This window comes from Mrakia frigida, assembly GCF_051309035.1.
Source record: "Mrakia frigida strain ATCC 22029 unplaced genomic scaffold BDY24scaffold_44, whole genome shotgun sequence".
Classification (NCBI taxonomy): Eukaryota; Fungi; Basidiomycota; class Tremellomycetes; order Cystofilobasidiales; family Mrakiaceae; genus Mrakia; species Mrakia frigida.
Window position 1 is genome coordinate 46,672 of NW_027481237.1, and position 23,985 is coordinate 70,656.

Here is a 23,985-nt window from a genome sequence, read left to right on the forward strand (position 1 = left end):
CCTGGGGAGACGGAGCGAGCAAAGTCGTCCTTGACGAGGTTGGCGGGGATGGGGAGAGGGTGGGAAGGGGTGGGGGTGGTGGTGGTTGAGGAGGAGGAGGCAGGGACGGAAGGGTTGGAAGCTGAGATTGAGGGAAGGAAGGAAGGGAGAGGTCAGTTTTCGGTGAGCTTGAAAAGGGATTTGAGGGGATCTCTAGCTCCGAAAGAATGCAAGAAGGTTGGAGAGAGACTTTGATCTTCGTCTGCGATAGGATTTGACCTTGTTTCCGGGGAAACATGGTCGGGGGGGAGGGGAGGGGAGGGAGGACGATACGAGCACGCAACGAGCTTGAAATTTCCCTTCCTTCGTCTCTTCTTTCCTACAAGAAACATTGAGAAGAAGAAGATTTGCGAGACTCACGATCTATAGGCCCTACTCTTCCTCGCTCCCAGTCTCCGGTACTGCTCTCTCCGAGTCTCTCAATCTTCTCCATCCTCTTCTGGACGTCCTGTTTGGCGAGCTCTGCTTTCAGAGGAGAGGAGGAAGTGGGTCGAGAGGAGACGGCGAGAGCTTCGAGTCTGGAAGCGAGTTGAGAAGAGGAAGGCGAGGTGGAGAGGGTGGAAGAGGAAGGGTCGGTAGATGATGGATCCATGCTGGGTTTGGGAGATGGTGATGGGTGGAGGAGAGAGAGGCGAAACTCGAACGACGTCCCTTTTCAAAAGAGGAGGGATCGATCAGAGAGAGAAATGAGCTCGAGCTCACCAGACCTCCTCGACTCTCCTCTCCTTCCTCTGATTCCTACCTTTAAATGCCAAAAGGCTGAACGTGAGAGTTCGATGAGTGAAAATCGATCATCTCAACAGGATTCTAATAGACTCGGAAGTTTTAGTAAAGCGAAGGACATGGAAGACGAAAAGGCAGCCTTGCGAGGCAATCGAGTCCCCAATTTACGAGCTCGCTTCCCTTCCCTCTCGTCGCCCCCAACCAACACCTTCTCGTCACTAAAAACGTTAGTTGGACACCTGCTAGGCCTTCTGCTTCGACTCTAGACTGATGTTGCTGGATCCCTCTTTGTTGCAGATGTTCGTCTTCTCCAGCCCGTGGGAGGTCCAGATCCATGCCTGGCTGTCGTCCCTCCTTTCTCCCTTGATGATCTTCCCAGTCGAAGACCGTCCTCAATGGACACTAGCTTCTTTACCACTGCGTACGTATCTGTTCTATTCACTCATCGCCCAACTCGAATCGGCCTTCCGATTCCTGTAGAGCTCGAGATCTTCGCTCGGAGATCAGCTCTCTCCTCTTTCCCTTCAGCCCTTCCTCTCTTCTCATCACCTTCTTCCTCGATCTTGACGCTGACCTCCTTCTTCCCTCTCTTCGCCCTGCCTCTTTCTTTTTAGTACTCCTCCCCGTCCCAACACTCCTCCTTCAAGCCTACCTGATGTTCACCCCAGGAGCTTCTCGTCTCCTCCGACTCGCTCTCTTGCCCATCACCGTCGCGAGCATCATCCCCATAGGCTTCTCCCATCACTTCTACGGAGAGAATCAGTACTCGGATCTCAACAACCTAGCAGGTCTTTGTGAGCCCATTCAAAAAAATAACGGAGATCCAGGCGGAGAAACAAGGAGGACGACGCAAAAGAGAACGAGAGAGCTAACACCCCCTCCTCCGTCCTCCTCCTCCCCCTCTTTCCCTCGTTGTTGCGCTTTCTGCTTATCCGCTCAGATGCCATCATCTTCATCGGAAACGCTTTGAAGCTCGGACTCGGGGAAGCTCCGAAATGGGTCGGTTGGGAAGGAGTAGGAGACGAGAAGGACGTCGAGATCATCAAGGAGAACCCTCGTCTCGCTGTGTCCCCTCAGAACGGTCACTCTTCCTCGACGTCCTCCATCGCTTCGACAACAAGCTCCAACGGATACGGCCATGTATCTCACGTTAGCGGTCACGCCAACGGGAACGGAAATCGGTCTGAACTGCATCAGAAAGTTGAAGATCAAGGTTTCGACCTCACCACCGTCTTGGGCAGAATCAAGATTGCTGGGTGGTTCCTTCTCAGTTCGTCGTCTCTTTCCTTCCTCTCCCAACCAACCCTCTCTCCGCTGACTCACCTTCTCGCCCTCCCTCAGGTCCGCGTAACATCGGTTTCTCCCCAGGACTGGCGCCCTCCTTCTTCCACCCTCACCCAACCAGTCGTCCTCGTCGGGAAGCCATCCTCGCCCACCTCAAAGCCGTCGTTCAAACCTACTTCACTCTCGAGCTCATCCTTCTCCCTTTCACCTTCCATCGCGACTTCTCCACCATCGGAGGATCCCAGTACGGGAGTTTGTACGCGCCGGGGAAGGAAGGTGTTTACCGATACGTTCCGACGTTGGTGGCGAGTTTCGGGTTGACGTTTTGTGTTGGGTTGAGTTTGCAGGCTGGTGAGTTGAGGGTCTCGTCACGTTTCTGTTGGGGGCTGGGAGTTGTGGTGGGGAGGCGGGAAGAGAGGGAGGGAGAGGAGAGGGGAGAGACGCGTCGACGCGCAAAGCAATTCGAACTGAACCCTCTCCTCTTCCTTCCTTCCTTTTCTTTCTTTTGCTCAGTCATGACCCTTATCTACCATGAGATTGCCCTCTTTTGCGTCATCGTCTCCCCCTCGGAGACAGCCGATCTCTATTGGCCTCCCATGTTCCAGGATCCCACGGGAGGTTAGTCCGCTCTTTCCTTCTTCTTCTTCTCTTCTTCGTCCGAGCTGGCAACTGAACTGACGCACTTCCCTTTGTTTCCTTCTCGTTCAGCTGCGAGTTTGACTGAGCTGTGGGGGAAGCGGTGAGCCTTCGTCTCGTTTTCCCTTCCTTCGACGAGGTTGAGTTGCTGACGCGCCCCCTTCTTTGGGTTTTGGGGTTTCTGATTAGATGGCATCAACTCTTCCGAGCTCCTCTAGGGTTCTGCGGGTATCAGCTTTCGCACTCGTTGGGTCTTCCTAGACCGGTTTCGTTGTTCGTCGCCCTTTTTCCCTTCCCGCTCTCTCCCCTTCTTCTTCTTGTTCTTGTCCTCCTTTCGCCAGACTCACCTTACTGCCCTCCCCCCCTTCTCCTGTCCCTCCTATTTCCTCCTTTTCTTTTCACCTTCACCTTCGTCGCCCAAACAGAATGGCAACCTTCTTCCTCTCCTCGTTCCTCCACCACGTCGCCATCTCCGGCCAAGGCTTCGACGAGGCCACCCACGGAGTCACCTGGCCGCTGCCTCTCTTCTTCACTATGCAGGGTGTAGGAGTGGTTCTGGAAGGCGAGTTTCGAACCCTCTTTCGAGTGAAGTGGGAGAGAAGAAAAGAGAAGAGACGCGTCGAGAACGAAGCGACGACGACGGAATGCTGACCGAGTTTTGCGTTGTTTCTTTCGATTTGATAGGTGTCTGGAAGAAATTTACCGGCCGTCGTACAGGGGGACGAGTCGGTCGCTACTGGGTTCTGATCTGGGTGTTGTTTTGGGGGAGAGGAGCGATGGAGGTCGTACGTCCTCCTTTTTCTTTCTTCCCTTTCTCTCCTTCCCTTTTCCCTCCCGAAACCCAACCTGACTTCGCCCTTCCTTCGTTTTTGAGCAGTTCGTCCGTCGAGGTCAAATGGAAGCTATGCAGCGAGGAGCGTTGCTTCTGGGTCGACCGCTTCAGTTCATATTGAGGTCGGTTTCAGAGAGGCTCGGGTTGGGGATCTATTAGGTTCGAAAGTCGTGACTGGGAATCAGCGTAGGTTAGTAGCTTAGATGGGAAAGGAGGGAGGTCATAGTTTGCTTTAACTTTATTATCATCTCGGATTTTTGTTCTCGCTTTTGAGGAAGAGGCAGAGAGGGACGGGGGAGGCTGAATTTCGAGCGCTGCTTCGCCTCCCTCTCCCGAAGCAGATTCTCTCTGCGAACAAGTCGAGAGTCACGAGAGCATTACGCTGGCACTCAACCAAGTTCCAGCTCACCATCAAATCATTCAGCAAGGCAAGAATCAAAACGTCCAGAGAACGACCCGGCTCTTCCGCCGCGAGAGCTCAACTCTCTGTCCTTCTTCCCTCCCTCCTTCCTTCCTTTCCAACCCAACCACGACCCCCCTCCCCCCTCACACACCTTCTCCTTCACATCTCCTTTGAGCTCACCATGGCCTCCACCCCACCTCAGAAGCTCTACCTCTGCCTCGACGGAGGAGGGACCAAGACCCGAGCTGTTATCTCTCGAAAGATCGAAGGAGGAGGAGCTGAGATCGTAGCGGAGGGACTCGCTGCTGGGTCCAATCTTGCTGAGGTGAGTAGAGAGTCGGTTCTTGTATTCGAAGGTCTCTATCTTGAGCTGATGGGTTTGACTTTGATGTGGGCATACAAGGCTGGTCTGACGACTTGTGTTCAAGAGTCAGTCGAATGGAGATGTTGAGCTCGACGTTTTTCGCTTCCCTCCGATGCGGCTTGGAGCTTCATTTCGAAGCATGCTCGCTGCTGTTGAACAACTGAAACTTACCTTGTACTCTTCTGTTCATCATTGTAGACTCAAGCTCGCCACCAACCGAGCCATCGCTGCTCTGCCAACCGAACTTCTTCCTTCAGCCTTCCCTCCTCCCACGTCGTCCGCTCCCTCTTCTGATCCCTCGGCGGACGTCTGTCCGATTTTGTTCGAGAGCATCTGGGTTGGCGTGAGTACCTAACTTCTCTACACTCGAAGCTTCGCTCTGTTGAAATGCTGAGGAACAAAAGAGTTGAAGCTGATCGGTTCTTCCTCTCCTCCTCCTCTTCGACGACTCGAACCAAACAGCTTTCAGGAGCCGACAACCCTCCTGATATCGTGGTCCTTTCGCGACCTTTGACTACTTTCTAGTACGTCTTACCTTCGCCCGCACCATCTACTCGCTCTCGCAGCTTTCTGACATTCCTTGCCTGTTTTTCGTCTCCCTCGTCGACTCCCCATCACGCGTCCTCAGCAAAACAACTCCTCACATTCAAAACGATGCGCTTCTGCTCTCATCGCCGCTACTCCGCGTAGGAGCTAAAACTGGAGTGCTCGTAGTTGGAGGGTGAGTGCTTCTTTCTCTGGGATGGGAAGAGAGAGCTCGAGCGCTGTCCTCGAAACTTCGGACGCGTGCCCCTCGAAGCTGACCCGTCTTCTTCCTTCCTTCTTCTGAACAGAACTGGAAGTGTTTGCGTCTCGGTCCAGCAGGATCCTACAACGGGAGAGATGGAGGCTGTTTCTCGGAGAGGAGGTTTGGGGTTTTTGCTCGGGGACGAGGGAAGCGGTGAGTCGACGTCGTTTCTCATCTTTCTCATCTACGCTCTTCCCGTCTCCGTCTTGCAGTCTCGACACCCGTGATTTTCCGCGTTGAGAGAGTAGATGGTTCGTCCAGTCATGATCTGAACTGCATAGCTGACCACCTTCCGTTCTTCCATCTCGACGCGTCTCCAGCCTTCTCTTTCGGTCGTACATCACTTCGAGCTTTCCTTTACGCCTATGACGACGGAACACTCGACACTGAGGCTCCGTTCTCAAAAGCCTTCCTGAAGTACTGGGGTGTCGACGACGTTGCTGAGCTACTGGCGAAGGTGGTGAGTTCAGCCGTTCCTCGTCTGTCTCGTTCTCTACTCTTGGACACCCCCTGATCCTTTGTTCATTCACTCGTAGTACTGGCTTCCAGAAGGAATGGTCGGAGGAGAAGGAGAGAACTACCGGAAGCTGAAGGTCGCTGAATGTGAGCCGTTTCTTTGGTCGTTTTGACCACGCGCCTCCCTCCGCCGTTCTTGACTGACCCTTCCTTCGCTCGTCTTTCGATCCAGCTGCTCGAGTAGTTCTTGCCCATGCATGCCCAGCTACCGACGCTCCCTTCCCAGCTTCTGATCTTGCTCTCTCGGTCGTCAAGTCTTGTGCAAAGGAGCTCGCTCTTGGTGAGTCCAACCCCCCCTCTTTCTCTCCTTCGTGTCTCTACTCTCTCTTTCTCTCCGAGCCGACGTTCACGTTAATCACTCGTTCGCGTCATTTCTCAGATATTTCTCGACTACTCCTCCCCTACCCAAAAGGCCTTGACCCCAAAACCTCCATGCTCGGACTCGGGGGATCGCTCGTCGCTCAACCTGGGTACCAAGCTCTCGTTCTCAAGTCCCTCAAGACCGACTTCGGAGTAGTGTTTGGGTTTGGGTGCGAGCACGTCGCGGACGCTGCTGGAGACGGCGCAAAGGTTCTTGCTTTGAAGGGTTGATCGAATTTGCTTTGAAGGGTTGATCGGAACGCGGCTGTGACGCGACCTTTCGAGATCGAACGATGTGTTTCTTTCTCTCCTTTCCCGAAAGAGCCAGCTAGAGTGGTTCATCGACAAGTAGACCAGATCAAATTACTATGCTGAGTCCTTCCCACCACTTGTAGCCGTAGACTGCTACGAGACTGGTGACGGCGAGGATCAGGTCGAGCTGGCAGATGGAGAAGATCCACAGAGTGGCGAGAGGAGGAGCCTATCGGGGAAGAACACGAAAAAAGACGAAAAGAGGAAGTTGAAGGTTCGAAATGGGAGGGAGAAAAGTGCGAGAGTCAGTTGGCGGCGACGCGGACGCGAAGGACAGGACGAGGAGGGAGGGATGGGAGGGAAGAACGAACCTGAGCGATGATTGTGATCCAACTCGACTTGTTGATGATGTAGATGAGTCTTGAGCCAGTAGAAAGAGAGAGAGCCGCGAGCGAGTACTGAGTGAAGGGCTTGTGGACGGTTTTGAGAGCTGTAGGGGGCCGGGGAGAGAGTGGGAGGGAGCAGGAGGAGGGACGTCAGCTCCAGCTCGTTTCGAGTCGAAAAACGTGGCAAAATGTTCAACATCGAGGGCACTCACTGTAGTAGATGATGAGCGAGAGAACTGCAATTCAAGGAATAAGCGAAAGGGGAGAGGGGGAAGCGAAGGCCGGACGAGAGTTCAGCTTCTTGCCTTGGATGTCAACGAGACCGCGGGAGGGTCGCTCTGGAAGGAAGAGAAAGAGAACTTACGAGGAACGGCGTTGACGAGTCGCCAGAACTCATCCTCGATGGAAGGGTGCTGAGAGTACTGCTGGTGAATCATGCTAGAGGTGAGGAGTGCCGATGAGATGAGAGGGGAAGAGCGGAGAAAAGGAAGGAAGGAAAGAAGAGGTGAGCTCGAGCTCAACCGACTTGCACCAAAAAAACAAAGAGACGCAGAAGTCTCCTTCCCTCACTCACATATCCATGGCGAGGTAGAGAAAGCTGAAAGGGATGATCTGATGGCAGAGACGAAAATTTGAGAAGTAAACGGAAGACGGAGAAGAGTGAGCTTACCAACGACGAAGCCAGCTCACTTCCTCTCCTCCCCCTCCCTCGCTCCCCTTCTTTCTTGTGATCTCAGAAGCTCGTACTCACCAGAACGATAGCTTTGAACACATCTCCCATTTCGTACTTGATGTCCTCTTCTTCCTGGAGCTTGATCGAGCTCGGGATCTTGTCCAAGAGGGTCTCTCCTGGTCGCACGGTGATGGGGATGCTCGAAGGTGGGAGGGAGAGCTCAGAGCGGAGAGATTGAAGGATGGCGTCCTCCTCCGAGATGACGAGAGGAGTATGAGAGGGAGTGTCGTCTGGCAGGACCATCTTCTTGAGCGGGATGGAGAAGTAGTCCGTGATGGAGGAAGGGTGGGAGGGGCGAAGGAGTGGGAAGTTGGATGGTGAGCGTTGGGGAAGAGAAGGGAGAGGAAGCTGGGATCAGGTGTCAAGCTCGAAATTCCCCTTCTCTCCTTGTCTTGACGACCAGTTTTTGGGCTGGTGGTCCTCAGAGGATCAATTGACGACGTTCGTCAGCTTCAGATTTTTCGAAAGAGATGCGAGTCTTCAAGAGGGAGGTCGAAAGTCAGCCGTATCCTCGCTTGACTTTCTGCTCCCTCTTCAATCCGACATGATCTCTTAGGTATACAAGCTGACAAATGGAGCTGTGCCAGATGCATTGTTCTGGACAATCGATGGTCTGGCTCAAATCTGCGCAGCGAAGGACGAATCTGCGTTACTCGAGATTGAACGACGCGTCGTGAATCAGTTCGAGACCCGTTAAAAAGCAACTGCTCGATGTGATATACTTTGTAGTGGATAGGCTCAGCGCACTGGAAGTATCTCTGAGTTTCAGCATGCCTCTATTCTACAACGACCTTGCGACTTTTCGAAAACTTCAGCCCACCGACTTCTTTTCGACCTTTCCTCAACCCAACGACTTCCTCTTTCGAATTAGATCTTTCTTGACACTAGAAGCTAACCTTCGGAATACTCCGACCAGTCGATCCCTCGGGACAACGGTGGGCCACCGCTTGACAACGAGCGCTCGCAACCGCGTCGTCTCGGACGCGTCGTTCCTTCACCTCCCATCCTCGAGGTCCGAGCTCCGAAAGTAAACAAACGGTCTCTGCCTCCTCGACCTCGACATCTCCCCCTCCCTCTCCTGAAAACCCACCACGGCCGCGAACAATCAACAAGAGCCGCAGCTCAGCCCACGGGTCTCTCCTTTCCTTTGCTCGGACTGGCTGACCTCCCTCCGACTCTCACCCTCCCTCCATGGCGCTCCTCCTCCTTCTAAAAGCCATTGTCGTCATCATCGACGAGGATACCCAAGCCACTACCACCTCCGATAAAAAGATGAGCGCCGAAAGCGTCCACCTCGTCCAACTTCCCTCTTTCTCCGAACTCCTCTCGACCCTCCCCTCAGCTCAAGCGACCTCAACTCCTCTTCCTCCAGGAGAAATCTTCCATCGACCAACTTCTTCCTCATCCAACAGCAACAAGGTCTATCTCTTCCCAGTGAGGAGGTTGCTCGAGGAGACGGCGACGAGGCTAGTGGTGGACGGCAACGACGTGGGAGGTTGCGAGCTCGGTTGGATGGGAGAAGCTGAGCTTGATGGTGGGAGGAAGACCAAGAGGAGGAGGATGAGTAGAAGTAGGAGTAGAGAGGATCAGAACGTGAGCTGGACTCTTCTTTCTGTACAAGAAGAGCCAGATCTAAGCCCTTTCGTTTGATCCAGATTGTTTCGTCAAGACCGTCGTCCTATTCACCACCAGCTCACTCCCATCCCTTCCAAACCTACCCTTTCACCCACCCTCACTATCCACCCATCAACCAACCTCCTTCACGACCTCCTCCTCCTATGCGACACGGCCAACTCCCGAACTCGTCGTCGTCGTCGTCGCGACCAGGTCTCTCTCGCTCAACGACGGCCGAAAAAGGAGGAGGAGGAGGGACTCGACCACCGCTGATCTCGAGTAGTCCACCGATGTTGTGTATCTCAAAGCTGGTAGGATCGAAGAAGAGGAGTTCGGGTGTCGGTGTTGGTGGGAGGTGAAGGCGACGGGAGGGACGCGGAGGGGAAGGGGGGAGGGAGGAAGAGGGACGGCAAACGATAGAAACGACAACTCGCTACGACGTTCGATGCTTAAGCAAGAGAGAGCTACACGCGGTGAGCAATGAAAGGGGTATCTGGATCTGTCGTAAAAAAAGGCTATAAGAGAAGTATCAAACTCCCTTCCCGCACGAAACTCGCTCTCGTCCTCCCTCCTCCTCGACTTCTCCCAGTCGGAGAACGCCGCTCCTGAAGCTCGTTGAGAGTTGTGGCGAATGATTTTGGGGTTGGAGATGGAGAGATGGTGGGTGGGAGAGGAAGAGACGAGTGGGAGGGTGGTAATGGTCGAAGGGTCGAGGGAGATGGTTTAGGCCTTGGTAGCGATTCGGATGAGCTTGCTGGAGATGTGGAGGAAGAAGATGCTGGCGATGAAGGCGAGGGAGAGAATGACGACGACGAAAGGATCACTGAAAAAGTGGAAGAAGGGTTGAAGAGGGAAGGAGAAGGGAAAGGTCAGCTTCAGCCAGCGAGGCGAGCTCGTCCTTCCTTCCCTTCCCTCCCTCCCGTCTTCCTTCTCCTCCTGCCCAAACACAACTCAGAAACGAAACAGAGCCAGAACTCACACCTTGAGTCCTCCCTCACCATCAGGAGTGTACAGCCTGAGCATGGTCTGACTGCTTCCTCCAACAGCAGAAGATCCAGCCTTCTCAACGGCTCCAGCAGCAGCCCGACGTCTGGATTTCATCGGGACCAAGAGAGCGATCAAAGTCAGTCCCTGAATGAATCGTATAGGTTATAGTCAAACGAAGCAGTAGGTGCTTACCTGACTCCGGTAGCGGCTGGTGCGACGTCTGAATCGGGAGAGACGGGTCGAGCGATGGCGGAGGAGGAAGCAGAGGACTGGACGAGCAAAGGAACAAAGAGTAGAGGTCAGCTCAAGTTCGCTTGACTTGGAAATGATGGAAGAGATGTGTGCTCACCATTTTGATGAGAAGAAGGAGTGTGAGAGTGAAAGTCTGTTGTGAGGGAAGGTCGTCGTTTGAAGTCTGCCAGCGTGCGAGCTCGAATCCAGTTTGTTCTCCTCCCTCCTCGGTCCCAGATCCAAGTTGACCTCCCACGGCCATCATCAACCTTCTCAACTCATCGACTCTCTCTCCCACACCAAGTGAGTCGTGTATTCTAGCCTCTTCCGATAGAAAGACTCTGAAGGAGCTGACCCTCTTCTCCTCCTCCAGCATGTCTCTGATCCATTCCTCGATCTCTCGAGGCTCGACCATCCTCGTTGAACACCAGAACGGGAAACGAAACTTCTCGGATGCTGCTGCGACCATTCTCAGCAAGATCCCTCCCAACAACTCAAAGCTCACCTGTGAATATACAGCCAGGGAGAAGGCAAAAAAAGGCCGATGTCGAGTTCGAGCTCAAGCTGATCCCTCCCTTCCCCTCCCTTCCCTTCCTTCCCTTGCTTCTCTTCTCTCGACTCTATAGACGTCTGGGAAAGCTATCTTTTCCACTACGTCTCTGAGGGAGGAGTCATTTATCTGGTTATGGCAGACGACTCTGTGGGAAGGTCAGTTCACCCTCAAGCTCAAACCCCCTCCCTCCTCCTCCTTCTCCTCCTCTCCTCTCTCTCCTGTCCCTCTTCTGCTGCCCTCGATTCCTTTCGAAGTTGCCATAGCTAAACAACTCTTCACTGCCTCATCTTGAATCATACAGGAGAATGCCCTTCGCCTTCCTCGCAGATCTGCAACGCAAAGTCAGTTCAACTCCGCCCAGCTCCTTCCCAAGCGAGCTCGAGCCTGACGCTCCTTTCTCCTCCTCTGCTCTCCTACAGTTCACCTCCGCCTACAGTACTGACGTGATCACTTCCTCGGATCCCTTCGGACTCGGAGAGTTCGAGCCTGAGCTGTCGAAGGTCAGTATATCTTCGCCGTCGTCCAAGGACGGATGTTCAACCGCGAACGTCGAGCTCACTTCCATCCTGCTCTTCCTTCCTTCCTTACCTCACAGCTCATGACCACCTACTCGGACGCTCCTCCTCCAGATGCATTGAGGCAGGCTCAGACTGATCTCGGGAACGTGAAAGATATCATGGTACGGTCATCTCTTCTCGTTGTTCGAGTCGAAGAAGGCCGTGTCGAACTTCAATCTCACCATCCGCTTTCCTTTGCATCATATCCGCCATTCAGGTCAACAACATCGATGCTGTTCGTACCTCCTCTTGACTTTCATCCTCTGACCCGTTCGATCTTAGCGTTGAAGCTGACCTTTCCTGTCGGTTTGACTCTCAGATCCTTTCTCGTGGCGAACGAATCGAACTGCTGGTAGACAAAACGGATACCATGGCCGGTCAGGCCTGGGCGTTCAGAAGAGGAGCTAGGGGAGTGAGAAGGCAGATGTGGTGGCGAAACGTCAAGGTGAGTCGAAGTGAGGAGGGACCTCGCTGCGTCCTCTTTCGACGCGTCGGTTCGCTCGCTCTCCTCTCTTTGAACACAGCTGAACAACCTCTTTGGAATCCTGTATATAGATCATGGCGCTGTGTGGGGTTGTTGGTGTCGTGAGTCCTTCTCCCTTCTCCTCTTTCGATTTCGACCTCGACGCGTCGAAGCTCCCTCCTCTTTCAACACTCCGCTGACGTCTCGTCTCGTTTCCCCTGTCTCTCAGCTTCTCGTCTACTTCCTCGTCGCTTCCATCTGCGGTCCAGCCTTGGGAAGCTGCCGTTCGTGAACGAAGAGGAGAAGACATCTCCCTCGTTCCTCTCCTCTCTGGACCTCCTCTTTCCTCTGGAGCTCGTCCTCCCGCGTCCGTCCTTAGCTACTGTTTCCCTTACTTTGCTTCGTCTCTCTGCTCGTTCGCTTCGCTTTTTTCTCATCCTTTCCCATTTTGCGTCACGTCCCTTTCGCGTCTGCTCAGTCTCTCCCTTCTTGATTTCACTTTTGGTCGTTCATTTCTCTCTTCTTCTGCTCATGACCTTCTTGTTGTTCGATTCCTTCTCCTCCCTCCTGTAAAACTGAACTCCTACGAAACGAGAAGAAGGAGAGCAAAGCCTCGCGTCGAGCAATATCTCTTCCCCCTCTCGTCCTCAACCGTCCGTCCCACCGAACTCTTCCTGCATAAAGCCCAGGCTTCGTAGGCCTCCCCTCTCGGCTCGAGCATGCAGGTTTCTTTCTCGCACTGCCACAGAAAGGAAAGAGACTGCGGACGACCTGGCCAAAAAAGATATAAAAGCGACTGCCTCTTCCTCCTCGCTCGTTCCCCTCCGACTCCAACAGTCTCCTTCCCCCTCGTAGGCTGCCCCTTCCTATCCCCCCCCCCCCTCTCTCCTCCTAGTAGCTACCCCCTTCGTTTTTTCTTACTCCTTCGGTACTCTTCCTTCTTCCCTGTTCATTCCCGTGGTCGCTTGCTGGTGGTCCGAAAAGCAAGTCAAAAGAACACTCCAAAAAGCCAACTTCGTCGCTCGCTCCCCCCTTCGAGGTCGATTCGCCACCACCCACCCACCCACTCTCTCTTTCTCCTCTCGCTCAGGAAACCCTCAACAGCCAGACCCTCAAGAAGCTCAAGAAGGAGATCTCTCTCAACACTTCGATAATCGTGAGTATCTAATCTCATCTCATCTTATCTTTGAGGCGGAGATCGATTCGATAAACTGACTCCCTTCCCTTCCCTTCTTTCAGCTTCCATCCTCTCTCCCTCCCATGGTCGATCATCAAAACAAAAGACAAGGTTCCCTCACCCTCTCCTCGGGTAGAGCTCGATCTGTCAAGCTCGAGGAGGACGTCGACGTCGCAGTTGGTTTCAAGAGGCTCGCCGTCGCTCCTCTCGTGCAAGGTGGGGAAGCTGAAGGAGGAGCAGAGCAAGGAGGAGGAGCCGTCGAGGCCTTCCTTTCTGATTTGCTCGAGGATATGGAATGTCCCGTCTGCTTGGATATCTTGTGAGTACTCTGACCTTCCTTCTCTTTCGGCTGACGGTCGGGTGGAAGAGATGGATGCGACGAGTTGAGCTTTTGAACGAGTGAGAGAAAGAGAGAGAGAGAGAAAAAGGTTGGGAGAGTGGGAGGTTCGCCCCCTCCCCCTCGATATTCACTACTGCGAGAAGGAAGAGAGATAGAAAGACGAGTTTCTCAAGCCTTTGATTGAGGAGATGATAACATAATAAGAGGAGATAACGAGGGGAGAAAAGAGGGAGGGAAGGGAGGAGATGAGACACTCGGCGCAGCTCGGATCCGTCCTTTCATCCCGTCCCTCTTCTTGCTCCGAGCACAACTTTCTCTACTTCTCAGATCCGAAGATGAAGATAGCAGACGTACTTACCTTCTTTCTCCTTTCTTGTTTCTTTTTTCATCCAGAGTCGCTCCCGTCCTCACCCGATGCTCCCACACGATCTGCCACCGAGATGTCGAGGATTGGAAAGCAACCGGAAAGGACGACTGTCCCACCTGCCGCTCCAAGGACGCCTACCCTGCTTCTCAGAACCTCGCCATCGAAAACCTCATGGAGAAGTGGCTTCCCAAGGCTCTCGACGAGGACGCTCTTCAAGAGTGGATCCAGAGGAAAGCGTGAGTCTCGACGCGACGGTCTTCTTTGTTCCTTCTTCCCCTTCGCTTCTCTTCTCTCTCAAAGAAGTCAAACAATCAACTGACTCTCGTTTTATTCTTTCGCTTTACAGGGACTGGGTCAGGGAGAAACCCGCTGTCATCGCCGCTGTCGTCGCCGCCAGAGCTCGACCCGTCGCTCCTCTTCCTGCTCGACGACGAGAGGGTGCCCCTCCTCCCGAGGATCTCGACAACGTCCTCCACCAACACTTCCTCGCCGATCGACAAAGACGAGCTCAGCATCACGCCGTGTTCGGTCATCCTCGAGCTCGACTACCTCCCGTCCCAGCTCAACGACCCATCGATTTCGACGCGATCCGGCGAGGGTTCATCTTCGATCCCCGACGAGGAGACGAGCAGAGAAACCATCATCATGCCAACGTCCAACTTCTGGGGAACCAACTCGCTCGTCCTCTCAACGGTGGGTGGGACGAGCGACCGCCCCGACGAGCCAACCCCAATCCCGTCGCCGACCTTCGTCCTCCTCCCGCTCTTCACTTCGCCGACGACGCCGCTGCCGCCATGCGAGCTGTGGAGCGAGCTAATAGAAACCTCGCCGACGCCATCGACCGACAAGCTCGAGTCCTTCAAGGTCCTCGACACCTTCCCCTCCGACAGAACGCTCTTCCTGCCCTCCCTCCTCCCGTCCCCGCTGCCGCTCCACCTCCCGCTCAAGCTCGACCTCAGGAACCCAGGAGACGAGCTCAAGCTCGAGAGCAAGGTCCTGCTCTTCGAAGGGACCGTCAGGCGTTGGCGAACGGGTTGAGACGAGCGATGAGGGAGTTCCGAGGCGGAGAGGGAGAGAGAAGGGTCAGGTTCGAGCTTCCTGGAGGAGAGGATGGAGAGGCTAGAGCGGCGGGAAGAGGAGGTGCTAGAGATAGAGTCTTCGCTGGAGCTCCTGCTGGGGCGTTGGGAGCGTTGCACGAGTTGGCGGATCAGGTTTCGAGACTGTGAGTTTTTCGACCTTCGCTCTTCCTTCGAGCCTCGTTGAGCTCAAAACACCCATTGACTCATAACTCGTTCTTTCTTTGACGCTTCGAACAATAGCATGGTGAGACAACGAGCTGCCATTGAAAACGGCGAACTGTAAGTCCTCGTTTCTTCCTTTCGTTTTCGACGCGTCTTCATTTCGAACAGACACTGACCTCTCTTCTTCCCTCTTTTTCATCCTTCGCCTCAGCATGGATCTCTACGTCGGTCTCGGTCCTCAGGTTATGGAAGCCTTCCACCAGCTCGTCAGGCATGCGTGGGTCTCTCTCTCCGTTTCCCTCCCTCGTCTCGTTTCTTCGCATCGCATCTTTTGAACGAAAACTTAAACTGACCCGCCCTTTCCCTCGCTTTTCATCTGTATTTTTCTACAGTAACCGACCCGATGCCAACGACAACGACAACGAAGCAGTCATCGCTGCTGCTCTCAAGGTTCATGAGCTTCTCTGGTGAGTCTTCATCCTCTCGTCTTGTTGTTTCCTTCCTTCCTGTTCACGATAAGCGGCCGATACTGACTCCCGTCTTTCTCTTGTTCTCACACTTCGATTCACAGGTTCGAAAGGGATGCCATCGGTCCCGCTGCTGCTGCTGCTGCTCCTCCCGCCGCCGTCTAGACGCGACGCGTCTTCATTCCCCTTCTCGACTCTGACTCTCGGTACGTCCTCTTTCCTTCCCGGCCCTTTCCTTCTCTTCCTTCCCATATATACTGACTCCGTTCCCATTCTTTACACGTCAGCTTCAACAGAAACGACCCTCAACCCAAAGCAACGACCTTCCTTCTGCGGACTCCCTCTCGTGTTCTTCTTCTAATCCACGCTCCATGCTCCCCTTCGACTTCGTCTAATCTCTTTCACATAGTCTAGTTTATCTTCTCTCTTGGGTTTCGAGGATGCCTCGCCCTTTCAGACCTCAGGAGCGAGGTTGCGGCTTCCGTTCTCGTTCCGTTCCCTTTCCCAGCTGGTCCCTCTTTCTCCTTCTCGTTTCTCCGTCCCTCGTTGTATCAGCTACTCTTGCTTAGGAGCTTCTCTAGCTCGCATTCTCTCGTTCTCCTTACTCAGTTCTCGTTCGGTAATATAGGTGGTTCGTTCACGAGCCTCCCGTCCCCGTTCTCGGAGCCTTCTTTCTCTTGTCCATAGCTTTTTTCTCGCCCGTTCCTAGCGTAGACGTCTCCTTCTCGTTTATAGTTTTTTTTTTTTTTTTTGGATCTTTTCTTTCCTTTTTTTGGAGGAAGGAGTGAATTTTCCCGTTGTCGTCAGTCTAGTCTAGTTCGTGAGATTTTGGCTCGTCGAGATGGATGGACACCGTTTGCTCCTTTCCGTTTTCACGGGCGCGTTGAAAGAGAGAGGAAGACGAGAAGGCTGAGTGATAGAAGGACGACGATGCACACGTCGCTGGTCGAATCTTCCATGGTGAGAGGGAGACGCAAGGTCGAGGAGAGCGAGGTCGACGCGTCTGTCGGACGAGCGGAGAGAGGGAATGAGAGAGGAAAGAGTCATCCGAATCGAGAAATAGCCAGTCTAGCAAGTAGAATTGTAGCTTAAGCTGACGCCGAAGCAGCTGCTGCTCGAGCTTTCTTCTCGAGGAGTTTTCTGGGGACGAAAGAAAGGGAGGGAGAAGGGAAGAGGAAAGGTCAGCTCGCACATCTCTTCTCTTCTCTTCCCTCGCTCTACCAACGATGACCCCTGAGCTCCCCTCCTCCACCCCATCAGTTCGAGTTTCGGTAACCTCCAAAGAAACCCTTGAAGAAGAGACATCGAAACCAAAAGAGCGAAGAACCAAGAACTCACCTCCTCGCCTCCAAAACCATCTCCTCCTTCCTCTTCTTCAGACTCTTCTCCCTCTCCTCGGCCGTAGCTTCCCACTTCGCAGCATTACTCCCAATCTTGCTTCCACCCTCCGCAACACCAGCTTCGGGTTCAACAGCGCGTTCCTTGCCCTTGAGGGACGGAGGAGGAGGCAGGCGGGAGGAGAGGTTGAATCGATCGATGAGCGTTGGGGCTGTTGGGCGAGCGGAAGTGGTTGAGGAGGAAGTGGTGGGCGTGGTGGTGGAAGAAGGAGGAGGTGGGGAGGGAGGGAAGAGGTTTGGTGGAGGCTGAGGAAGGAAGTCGACGTGGAAGAGGAAGGAAGAGGGGAGGGAAGGGGAGGAGGGTGAGCTCGGGCTTCGTTTCACGGAGGAAGGAAGGGGCGAAGAGAGCGAGATTGAAGGGAACCAGCAAAAGCTACACTTACAGCAGGTAAAGTTCCAACCTCGAGAATTCTCTCTACGGTCCGTTGAACGTTCCTAGTCTTTGAGAGGTCGTAGAGGATGTTCTCGCGAGGGATGTCAGGGAACGTGGAGGAAACGGTCTGGACCTGATGGAAGAACGAACGCCAGGGGAAGCGACGTTAGCCAGATTTTCGAGCTTCTAGCAGGTGAATGATGGACCAGAGAGGTGGGAGAGACGAACCATGGATTCGTTGACTCCTCGGAGGATGCCCTGGCCCATGACGGGTGGTCCAGAAGGGGAGGAGGGAGCGGCGGCTTTGCCTGTCCAAAGCGAGGGAATCGTGAGCTTCAAAGAGACGTAAAGCAGATAGGAAAGAGGAGAACGCACCCTTGAAGAGCCAGTTGTAAGCCACATAGACGACAGCAACGGCAACGATCTGAGAGGAAGGAGGAGAAGGTCAAGGAGGGAAGGGAAGGAAGAAGAGTCAGCGCTCTGATCCGAACGCTCGTACGACCTCGTCCTTGTCGATCTGTAGCCACGCTAGGCACTCACAATTCCAACAGTGTCTTCTACCATCTTTGTCGAGTTAAGTTCTGGGAGCAAGTCGTGGTTGAGAGCAAGGAGGGAAGCGCCAGCGAGGTTCGACCTCATCGACGATTCGACGCAGTGAAGTTCAGTTTCGAGCTCAACGTTTTTCTCCTTCCCTCGACCTTCTTCCCTCCGACAAACCACCACGCTCGAAAACAAAAGGCTAGCAGAGATGGACAAGAACTTCGGAGCTGAATCTGTTCAGGAGAGACAAGCGAGAGGAGGGATTTTGAGCAGAGAGAGCGAGAAAACGTGAGCTCAACGTCAATCGTTTCCTTCCTTCGCTCCCTCTCCCCTTCCTTTCTCTTCGAGCTCACCAACTCCCTTCCTCCTCCGTCTTTCGCCCTTCCGATTACAGTCTCCAAGAAGCTGAGCGCTACCACAACCAAGGCGATTACGCTCGAGCTGAACCTCTCGTGTTGAGAGCTATCAAAGAGGATGCAGCCAACGTCAGTCAGCTTCTCGTCTCTCTCTCCCTCTCCTCGAACCTAAACTCACCTCCCCTCTCACCTTCTCGAATTCTCTCTTCAGATGGACGCCTACTGCCTCTTAGCGGCCTACCGCTCCGACTCTCCCATGCGACGAGATCGAACGTACGAGACCGCCGAGCGACTGGGGAAGGAGAGACTTCTCGAGGTTCTGGGACCTAAGGCGTTCGACGACGACGGACCTCATGTTGGGAGCTTTTGGAGCATTTTGGAGACGAGGCCTTATATGAGGTGAGTGCTGAGATCATCTCGATCGCGTTCTGGAGTGATTTGATGGGAGAGGAGCTGGCTGAGAAACGAACTTGGGTTACGAAACGAACAACGACAGGGTGCTCGGATCGATTCGAGAAACAGCTGCCAACGACAAGAAGTGGGCTAAAGCTTCAGAGGTGTCTATAGAGACTTTGAGGCTGTGTCCTGGGGACAACATGGGTGTCAGGTCGAGTTTGCGTGAGTTTCTCCCACCTCTCTCTCTCTCTCTCTCTCTCTCTTTTCTCTCCTTCGTTTCGACGCGTACTCACAGACTCAACTTTCCCTCCTTCCTTCTTTCCCTTCCAAAAACCAGCAACCTACCTCATCGCCGAATCCCGCTACCTAGAATGTCTCAACTTCGTCTTCAACTGGCTCCTCCTCCCTCCCTCCATCACGAACCCCCCACGAGGAGGAACCCATCTCACCTCCCGCTCCCTCGCCGACTTCAACCCTTCGCTCACGTCGAAAGCGTCGGTCAAGACGAGGAGGTTGATCGAGGAGAACAACGATGCCGAGATGGCGTACAGTGGGGCGAGAGCGAGTTGGAGTTTGTTTGGAGGGGAGTGTGAGTTGAGTAAGGTGTTGTTGAGGAGTGCGGTGAGGTTGAATGGACATGTGATGAGGAGGGTGTTGGGTGGGGTGGAACAGCCTGGTTAGTCTTTGAAGATGGGCAGGAAGGGGAAAGGGGCTGGGAGAGAGAAAGAGTGAAGGGAGAGGAAAGAGGGGAGAGCTGACTTTTCGACGCGTCTCTTTTTTTCGTTTTCGACTTTCGTTCGTTCCAACAGAGGATGTGATTCGAGCACCTAGGGAAATGAACTCTCTCGAAGCTGGTTCGTGCATTTTCTCTCTCTCTCCCATCCATTCCTATCCTCCCCGTCCTGCCCAAAACTCACCCAACCGTTCTTTCCCTCCCTCGTCTCCCTTTCCTCCTCTCTCCCACTCGACCCCCCCACCTACCAAACCTGCGTCTCCTCTTTCCGTCACCCTCCACCCACCCTCCTACAGCCATCGACTACCTCTACCTCTCCCAACCCTTCTGGCTCTCCCCTCCCGCCCTCCTCGCCTGGATCTCCACCGACCCCGTCGTCCTCGACCTCGTCCTGAAGAACTGCTCCAACCCGTCCTGCGGCAAGAAGGAAGAGAAAGTGTGCGAGTACCTGGGTTGTGTGTGTAAGAAGGCGACGTATTGCGGGAAGGCGTGCCAGGTGAGTTGTTGGTTGTTTCGACCGCTGGGAGAGGAAGCGAGGTTTGGGGTTCGAGATCTTGATCGATGGACTAGATATTGGCTCGAGCTGATATTTTTTTTCCTTCGCTTGATATCGTTTTATTTTATACGCAGTTGCAGCATTGGAAGCTTCCTACGGAGGAAGGAGGGCATAAAGAGAGTGAGTCTCGCGTCGTGCTTCTTTCTTTCCCTCTCCCTTGTTTTCTCTCCCGCCCGTTCGTTTCGAGAAGCTCGCCCAACTGACTCACCTCTTTCGTTTGTGTACCTCGTTTCGGGAAACAGTGTGTCAGAAGGAGCAGAAATGGAGGAAGGGCATGATCGGAGGGTTCAACTAGGCCCTAGGCGAAGCGATAATTGAAGACGAGGGGAGTTTCTTGATGAGCTTTTCAAACGAGCTTTCTTGAGAGAGAACGAAAAGCTGGAAGACGATGAATCTTTGCTCATTTTATGACCTGTAAGTTTTGTCTAAACAGAAAAGAAGAAGAAAACAGAGTCCGGCTTGGTCGTCGACGCGTTCTCGAAAAAGCTCGAGCTCACCTTCTCCCTCTCCTTCCATCCTTCCCCTCCCGCCGTCCAACACCCCCTCTTCTCCCCTCCCTATGTCCTCTTCCTCCTCCTCCGAGGAAACGACCCATCACCTCCGTCTCCTCCGAGACACGCTCAAACAACCGATCCCAACCTCTCAAACGCTACACTCGCTCCTCGTCCAACCTCTCGATCTTCTCTCCTTCCTCCCTTCTTCCTCCTCCTCAGAAGGATGGCCCGGTCCTCGCGGTTCCGAACCCAAGGAGATCCTGCTCTCCCGGTTCATGGGTTCTCTACAGACTGCGCTGCTGGAGAACGTGGTCGGAACGTGGTGGGATGTGCTGGGCGATGAAGACGAGGAGGAGGAGGAGGAAGGAGGAGAGACGAGCAGAAGAAGGTTGATGGAGAGTTGGTTCTGTCCGCTGGAACCTTTGGAGGGTTGGACCGAACGGAAGAAGGAGGACGCTGGACGAGTGGCTTTGTCGAGTTATGGAACTCTGGTAGCAGCTCTTTCTTCTTCTTCCTCGGGAGGATCGAAACCATCAAGAGAAGGAGGAGCGTCGAGCTCAACCTCCTCCTCCGTCTCGCCTGCCGTCCTGTCGTTCATCCTCCCTCTCCTCGCTCGTCTGGCAACGCACTACCCTTTATCGAAACTCTACTCGATCCTCTTCCACTCCGATGCATCGTCGAACAAGGCGAAATCAACCGTCTTGTGGGAGAGTTTCGCACGAACGATGGTTTCGATCCCCGGGAAGGTGATGAACGCCAGTGAGGGAGGGAGGAAGGTCGACGTTTTTCCGAGGGAACTAGAGCAGGGTGTCTGGTTCGCTGGGTTGACGAGGGAGATGGAGTTGGTGGTTGAAAAAGAGAGTGAACGGAGCGAACCTGGTCAGTTTGGATCGCTCTTCTTTGTCGACCTCTCGTTTCGTCTCGTCCTCGCTGAGCCTCGTTTGCTTTTTTATATATAGAGATCCAACCCCTCCTCACCCTTCTCCAGCACCTCCTTCGTCAAGGCTACCTTTCTCCAACCCTCCCTTCTTCGTCTTCGCTTCCGCCAAACACGTTCTTCTCCTCCCTCCTCCCTCGACTACTCCCGAACCTGCCCTCTTGTTCCTCGCTCTCAACGCCTTACTCCCGTCAATGGCAAACCCTCTTCAACCTCCTCGATTTCGCCAATCTAGCCAGAGTCGCCGAGTCGTTACTGAGCCATCTGCTCGTCGGGATCGACGCGAAGGAACGCGGAGAGAGAGAGGGAGAGCTGAGACGAGCGGGAGAGGTGATGGAGTTGCTGCTGGGACGGAAAGAGGAGTCGCTGTGGGAGAAGGTGCTGCTGGGAGGGGAGATGGGAGGTGCTGCTGGAGGGGAGGAGGAGGAGAGAGCGAAGATTGGGGTTTGGTGGGTGGGTGGGAGTGGGAAGGGGAGCGGGAAGGGGAGAGATTCGGAGGGTGAGTCGCAGGTCGGAGAAGTAGGAAGAAAGACGCGAAGCTGACTTTTTCGAAACGAACGCGTCTCTTTTCCTTTTCGCCTCTAAAGCTCTGGAAAAGTTGATGCAAAAAACCCTCGCCCTCTGGTCCGACCTCCAGTTCATCAAGTTCTCCCTCGTCTCCAAACACGTCTGTCAGTCTCTCTCTCCTCTCTCTTCCCTCTCTCTCCCTCCCTTCCTTCCTCTCAAACGCGTCCTCACCACAACCCACCTTCTCTTCCTCGCCTCCCTCATCAGACATCCTCTCCCTCCTCTTGCTCCTCCTGAAATCCTTCCCTCCCTCCTCGGACGCTCTCCTCCGAATCTCCACCTCCCCTCTCTTCCTCAACGCGCTCACTCACTACCTCTCCCACCCAGATCGAACGATCCGCTACCTCGGGATGATGGGAGCGGAGGTCGTTAGTTCGAGGACGGTGATGGACAAGGTGCAGCCGTTGGATTTTGGCGTTTGGGAAGGCGAGGAAGGAGGGAAGGCGTTGGTGAGGAGGTTGAGAGGGTTGGAGATGGATTGGGAGGTGAGGAGGAGGGGGGACGGGTTGCTTGGGTGGGGTGGGAAGAGGGGAGAGGAGGAGGAGCCCAAGGAGGAGGCGAAGATTCAGAAACCTGCAACTTCCTCCTCCTCCTCGTCGTCGTCCAAACCCAACGCCAAACCCTCCTCGAAGAAGTCGAAACCATCCTCCAAGAAAAACAAACCTACCTCCTCCGCCAAAATCACCGTTCTCTCCGACTCGGACGACTCCCTCACAGGCTACGTCTCCAACGACGGCGACGACTCCTCCTCCTCCTCCTCTCGATCCGCCTCCCCTACCCCCTCCGATCTCGACGAGTACATCGAGGATCCAACGCTGTTCGCTCCCAAGAAGAAGAAGGTGGCCAGACCGGTGTATCTGGGTCAGCTGGGGGAGTTGCTGGGGTGCAAGGAGGAGCCGGAGAAGTTGGAGGTTGCGTTGAAGTGGGGGGAGGGGTTGATCAGGAGGAAGAGAGGGTTTGGGTTGGAGTTGGGTGAGTCAAGAGAAGAGAGAGACTGGGCGCTGCTTTGGAGGAGGTTGAGAGAGAAGAGGGCGAAGAGCTGACACCTTTTCTTGGACGCGTCGGTTTTCGGTTTGGGGGGCTCGCAGAGGAGAACACGGTGTACATCACGCTGCTGATTGCGAGTTTGAACGATAACTTTGAGCTGGAGGATTTCGATAATCGGAAACAAGGGATTCTGAACGCTCTCGTGGCTTGTTCGCCCGAGAAGGCAGCACCGTGAGCTCTCTTCCTTTCCCTTCACGCGTCTCTCTTGTCTCACACCTCCTCCTCCTGCCTTTCGCTTCCGTTCTTTCTTCGACCAACCTAGAACCCTCATCGAACAATACTTCCACAACCAATACTCCCTCCAACAACGTTCCGCCATCCTCACCGCTCTCGCCATGGGTGCCCGAGAAGCAGCCTCCCTCCCAACCATCACCTCCCCTTCCCTCCCCTCCGTCGACTGGCCCTCCAAGAAACTTCCTCCAGCCCTCCATCGCAAGTTCCTCACCTCCGCGGACGTCACCAACCGCCGGGAAGGTCGACGAAGGGGTCAGCTGGAGGACGTGGCGGGGACGCTGAGCTCGTTGGCGATTGAGAAAGGGAGGGAGAGTGCCGAGGGGAAGGTGGAGGAGTTTCAGAGGGAGAAGAGACTCAGAGTGGCTCCTACGGTATCCAAATCGACCCTGTTCGACCCTTCGAGGGACAGGGACGTAGGAGGGGAGGAGAGAAGGAAAACTCTGGACTCAACAGGAGCCAAACCGTTCCAGGACCTCGCCGCCGAGTTCTTCATCCTCCCTCTGATCAACCGGTTCTGGCTTCACTTCCAAGACGAATCCTCCAAAACCTCTCGTCTCTCCCACACCACCTCCTACTCCTCCATCGGAACAGGCATGATCCTCTCCCCTCTATCCCTCTCGAAACTCGTCTCGACCCTCTCCATCCTCCTCCACGCGTCCCGTCACTCCCCTCTCTTCCTCGCCGTGCTCGCTCCGGAAGCGCTCGAACTAGCCGTCACGATCGGATCTCGACCTCCCGCTCCCGAAGAGGATCAGGAAGTGAGCGTGTTGGGAGCGAGTTTGGAACTGGCGCTGGTCGTGCTGGATGCGAGTCGGGAGTTGGACGGAGGGAGGACGTTGATGGTCGAGAAGGGTGGGTTGATGATGGGGGTGAGTGAGTGGGCGGAGTTGGTGTTTATGAGGACGGAGAAGGGGGAGAGGGTGCTCGGGGAGGGAGGGGAGGCGGAGGGGAGGGTGAGGAGGGCGAGTGCTGGGTTGTGTGTGTTGATTGGGGAGATTAGGGACAAGTGGGGGAGGTTGGTGGGGTTCTGAGGGAGGAGAGGA

At 54.5% G+C, this 23,985-nt stretch overlaps 10 protein-coding genes across 10 annotated transcripts; 7 read left to right on the forward strand and 3 right to left on the reverse strand.

Annotated features, from left to right (window-relative positions):
- The first annotated feature begins 962 nt into the window (after positions 1-962).
- On the forward strand, positions 963-3,780 carry BDY24DRAFT_403119 (wax synthase family protein). The gene is made up of 11 exons (XM_076642323.1): positions 963-988; positions 1,060-1,183; positions 1,377-1,556; positions 1,703-2,032; positions 2,104-2,397; positions 2,560-2,664; positions 2,755-2,785; positions 2,872-2,955; positions 3,108-3,244; positions 3,367-3,467; positions 3,560-3,780. The coding sequence occupies exons 2-11, from the start codon at positions 1,060-1,062 to the stop codon at positions 3,671-3,673; spliced, it is 1,500 nt and encodes a 499-aa protein (XP_076492616.1). The 5' UTR covers positions 963-988; the 3' UTR covers positions 3,674-3,780.
- BDY24DRAFT_403121 (uncharacterized protein) lies at positions 3,763-6,589 on the forward strand. Its single transcript, XM_076642324.1, has 10 exons — positions 3,763-4,242; positions 4,321-4,346; positions 4,480-4,624; positions 4,744-4,805; positions 4,910-5,002; positions 5,115-5,221; positions 5,389-5,528; positions 5,605-5,671; positions 5,757-5,864; positions 5,964-6,589. The coding sequence occupies exons 1-10, from the start codon at positions 4,099-4,101 to the stop codon at positions 6,173-6,175; spliced, it is 1,104 nt and encodes a 367-aa protein (XP_076492617.1). The 5' UTR covers positions 3,763-4,098; the 3' UTR covers positions 6,176-6,589.
- BDY24DRAFT_403136 (uncharacterized protein) lies at positions 6,405-7,641 on the reverse strand. Its single transcript, XM_076642325.1, has 5 exons — positions 7,334-7,641; positions 7,157-7,194; positions 6,947-7,020; positions 6,568-6,818; positions 6,405-6,425 (listed from the first exon to the last, which is right to left on the reverse strand). The coding sequence occupies exons 1-4, from the start codon at positions 7,556-7,558 to the stop codon at positions 6,775-6,777; spliced, it is 381 nt and encodes a 126-aa protein (XP_076492618.1). The 5' UTR covers positions 7,559-7,641; the 3' UTR covers positions 6,405-6,425; positions 6,568-6,774.
- Positions 7,642-8,555: 914 nt separating this feature from the next.
- On the forward strand, positions 8,556-9,394 carry BDY24DRAFT_403138 (uncharacterized protein). Its single transcript, XM_076642326.1, has 2 exons — positions 8,556-8,908; positions 8,971-9,394. The coding sequence occupies exons 1-2, from the start codon at positions 8,588-8,590 to the stop codon at positions 9,286-9,288; spliced, it is 639 nt and encodes a 212-aa protein (XP_076492619.1). The 5' UTR covers positions 8,556-8,587; the 3' UTR covers positions 9,289-9,394.
- Positions 9,395-10,320, reverse strand: BDY24DRAFT_403139 (SEC61-beta family protein). Its single transcript, XM_076642327.1, has 4 exons — positions 10,266-10,320; positions 10,109-10,185; positions 9,909-10,019; positions 9,395-9,752 (listed from the first exon to the last, which is right to left on the reverse strand). The coding sequence occupies exons 1-4, from the start codon at positions 10,266-10,268 to the stop codon at positions 9,653-9,655; spliced, it is 291 nt and encodes a 96-aa protein (XP_076492620.1). The 5' UTR covers positions 10,269-10,320; the 3' UTR covers positions 9,395-9,652.
- Positions 10,321-10,381: 61 nt separating this feature from the next.
- Positions 10,382-12,266, forward strand: BDY24DRAFT_403142 (synaptobrevin family protein). Its single transcript, XM_076642328.1, has 10 exons — positions 10,382-10,450; positions 10,521-10,654; positions 10,774-10,855; positions 11,002-11,041; positions 11,120-11,200; positions 11,296-11,379; positions 11,475-11,492; positions 11,577-11,702; positions 11,813-11,842; positions 11,950-12,266. The coding sequence occupies exons 2-10, from the start codon at positions 10,522-10,524 to the stop codon at positions 12,010-12,012; spliced, it is 657 nt and encodes a 218-aa protein (XP_076492621.1). The 5' UTR covers positions 10,382-10,450; position 10,521; the 3' UTR covers positions 12,013-12,266.
- Positions 12,267-12,547: 281 nt separating this feature from the next.
- On the forward strand, positions 12,548-15,260 carry BDY24DRAFT_403146 (uncharacterized protein). The gene is made up of 5 exons (XM_076642329.1): positions 12,548-12,876; positions 12,960-13,216; positions 13,631-13,840; positions 13,951-14,962; positions 15,057-15,260. The coding sequence occupies exons 2-4, from the start codon at positions 12,981-12,983 to the stop codon at positions 14,828-14,830; spliced, it is 1,326 nt and encodes a 441-aa protein (XP_076492622.1). The 5' UTR covers positions 12,548-12,876; positions 12,960-12,980; the 3' UTR covers positions 14,831-14,962; positions 15,057-15,260.
- Positions 15,261-16,340: 1,080 nt separating this feature from the next.
- CUE4 (Cue4p) lies at positions 16,341-17,646 on the reverse strand (the record flags this gene model as incomplete). Its single annotated transcript, XM_076644884.1, has 6 exons — positions 16,341-16,452; positions 16,651-16,955; positions 17,093-17,215; positions 17,311-17,390; positions 17,458-17,506; positions 17,623-17,646. The coding sequence occupies 6 exons, from the start codon at positions 17,644-17,646 to the stop codon at positions 16,401-16,403; spliced, it is 633 nt and encodes a 210-aa protein (XP_076492623.1). The 3' UTR covers positions 16,341-16,400.
- An 11-nt stretch (positions 17,647-17,657) lies between these two features.
- BDY24DRAFT_218299 (uncharacterized protein) lies at positions 17,658-20,019 on the forward strand. The gene is made up of 9 exons (XM_076636545.1): positions 17,658-17,910; positions 18,017-18,107; positions 18,190-18,377; positions 18,475-18,596; positions 18,712-19,050; positions 19,184-19,228; positions 19,404-19,603; positions 19,738-19,783; positions 19,906-20,019. Exons 1-9 carry the CDS (start codon positions 17,831-17,833, stop codon positions 19,956-19,958), a joined length of 1,164 nt encoding a protein of 387 aa, XP_076492624.1. The 5' UTR covers positions 17,658-17,830; the 3' UTR covers positions 19,959-20,019.
- Positions 20,020-20,222: 203 nt separating this feature from the next.
- Positions 20,223-23,973, forward strand: BDY24DRAFT_418862 (telomere length regulation TEL2 family protein; the record flags this gene model as incomplete). The annotated part of the gene is made up of 6 exons (XM_076643902.1): positions 20,223-20,916; positions 21,117-21,593; positions 21,682-21,765; positions 21,869-22,633; positions 22,750-22,879; positions 22,971-23,973. 6 exons carry the CDS (start codon positions 20,223-20,225, stop codon positions 23,971-23,973), a joined length of 3,153 nt encoding a protein of 1,050 aa, XP_076492625.1.
- Between the last annotated feature and the right edge of the window lie 12 nt (positions 23,974-23,985).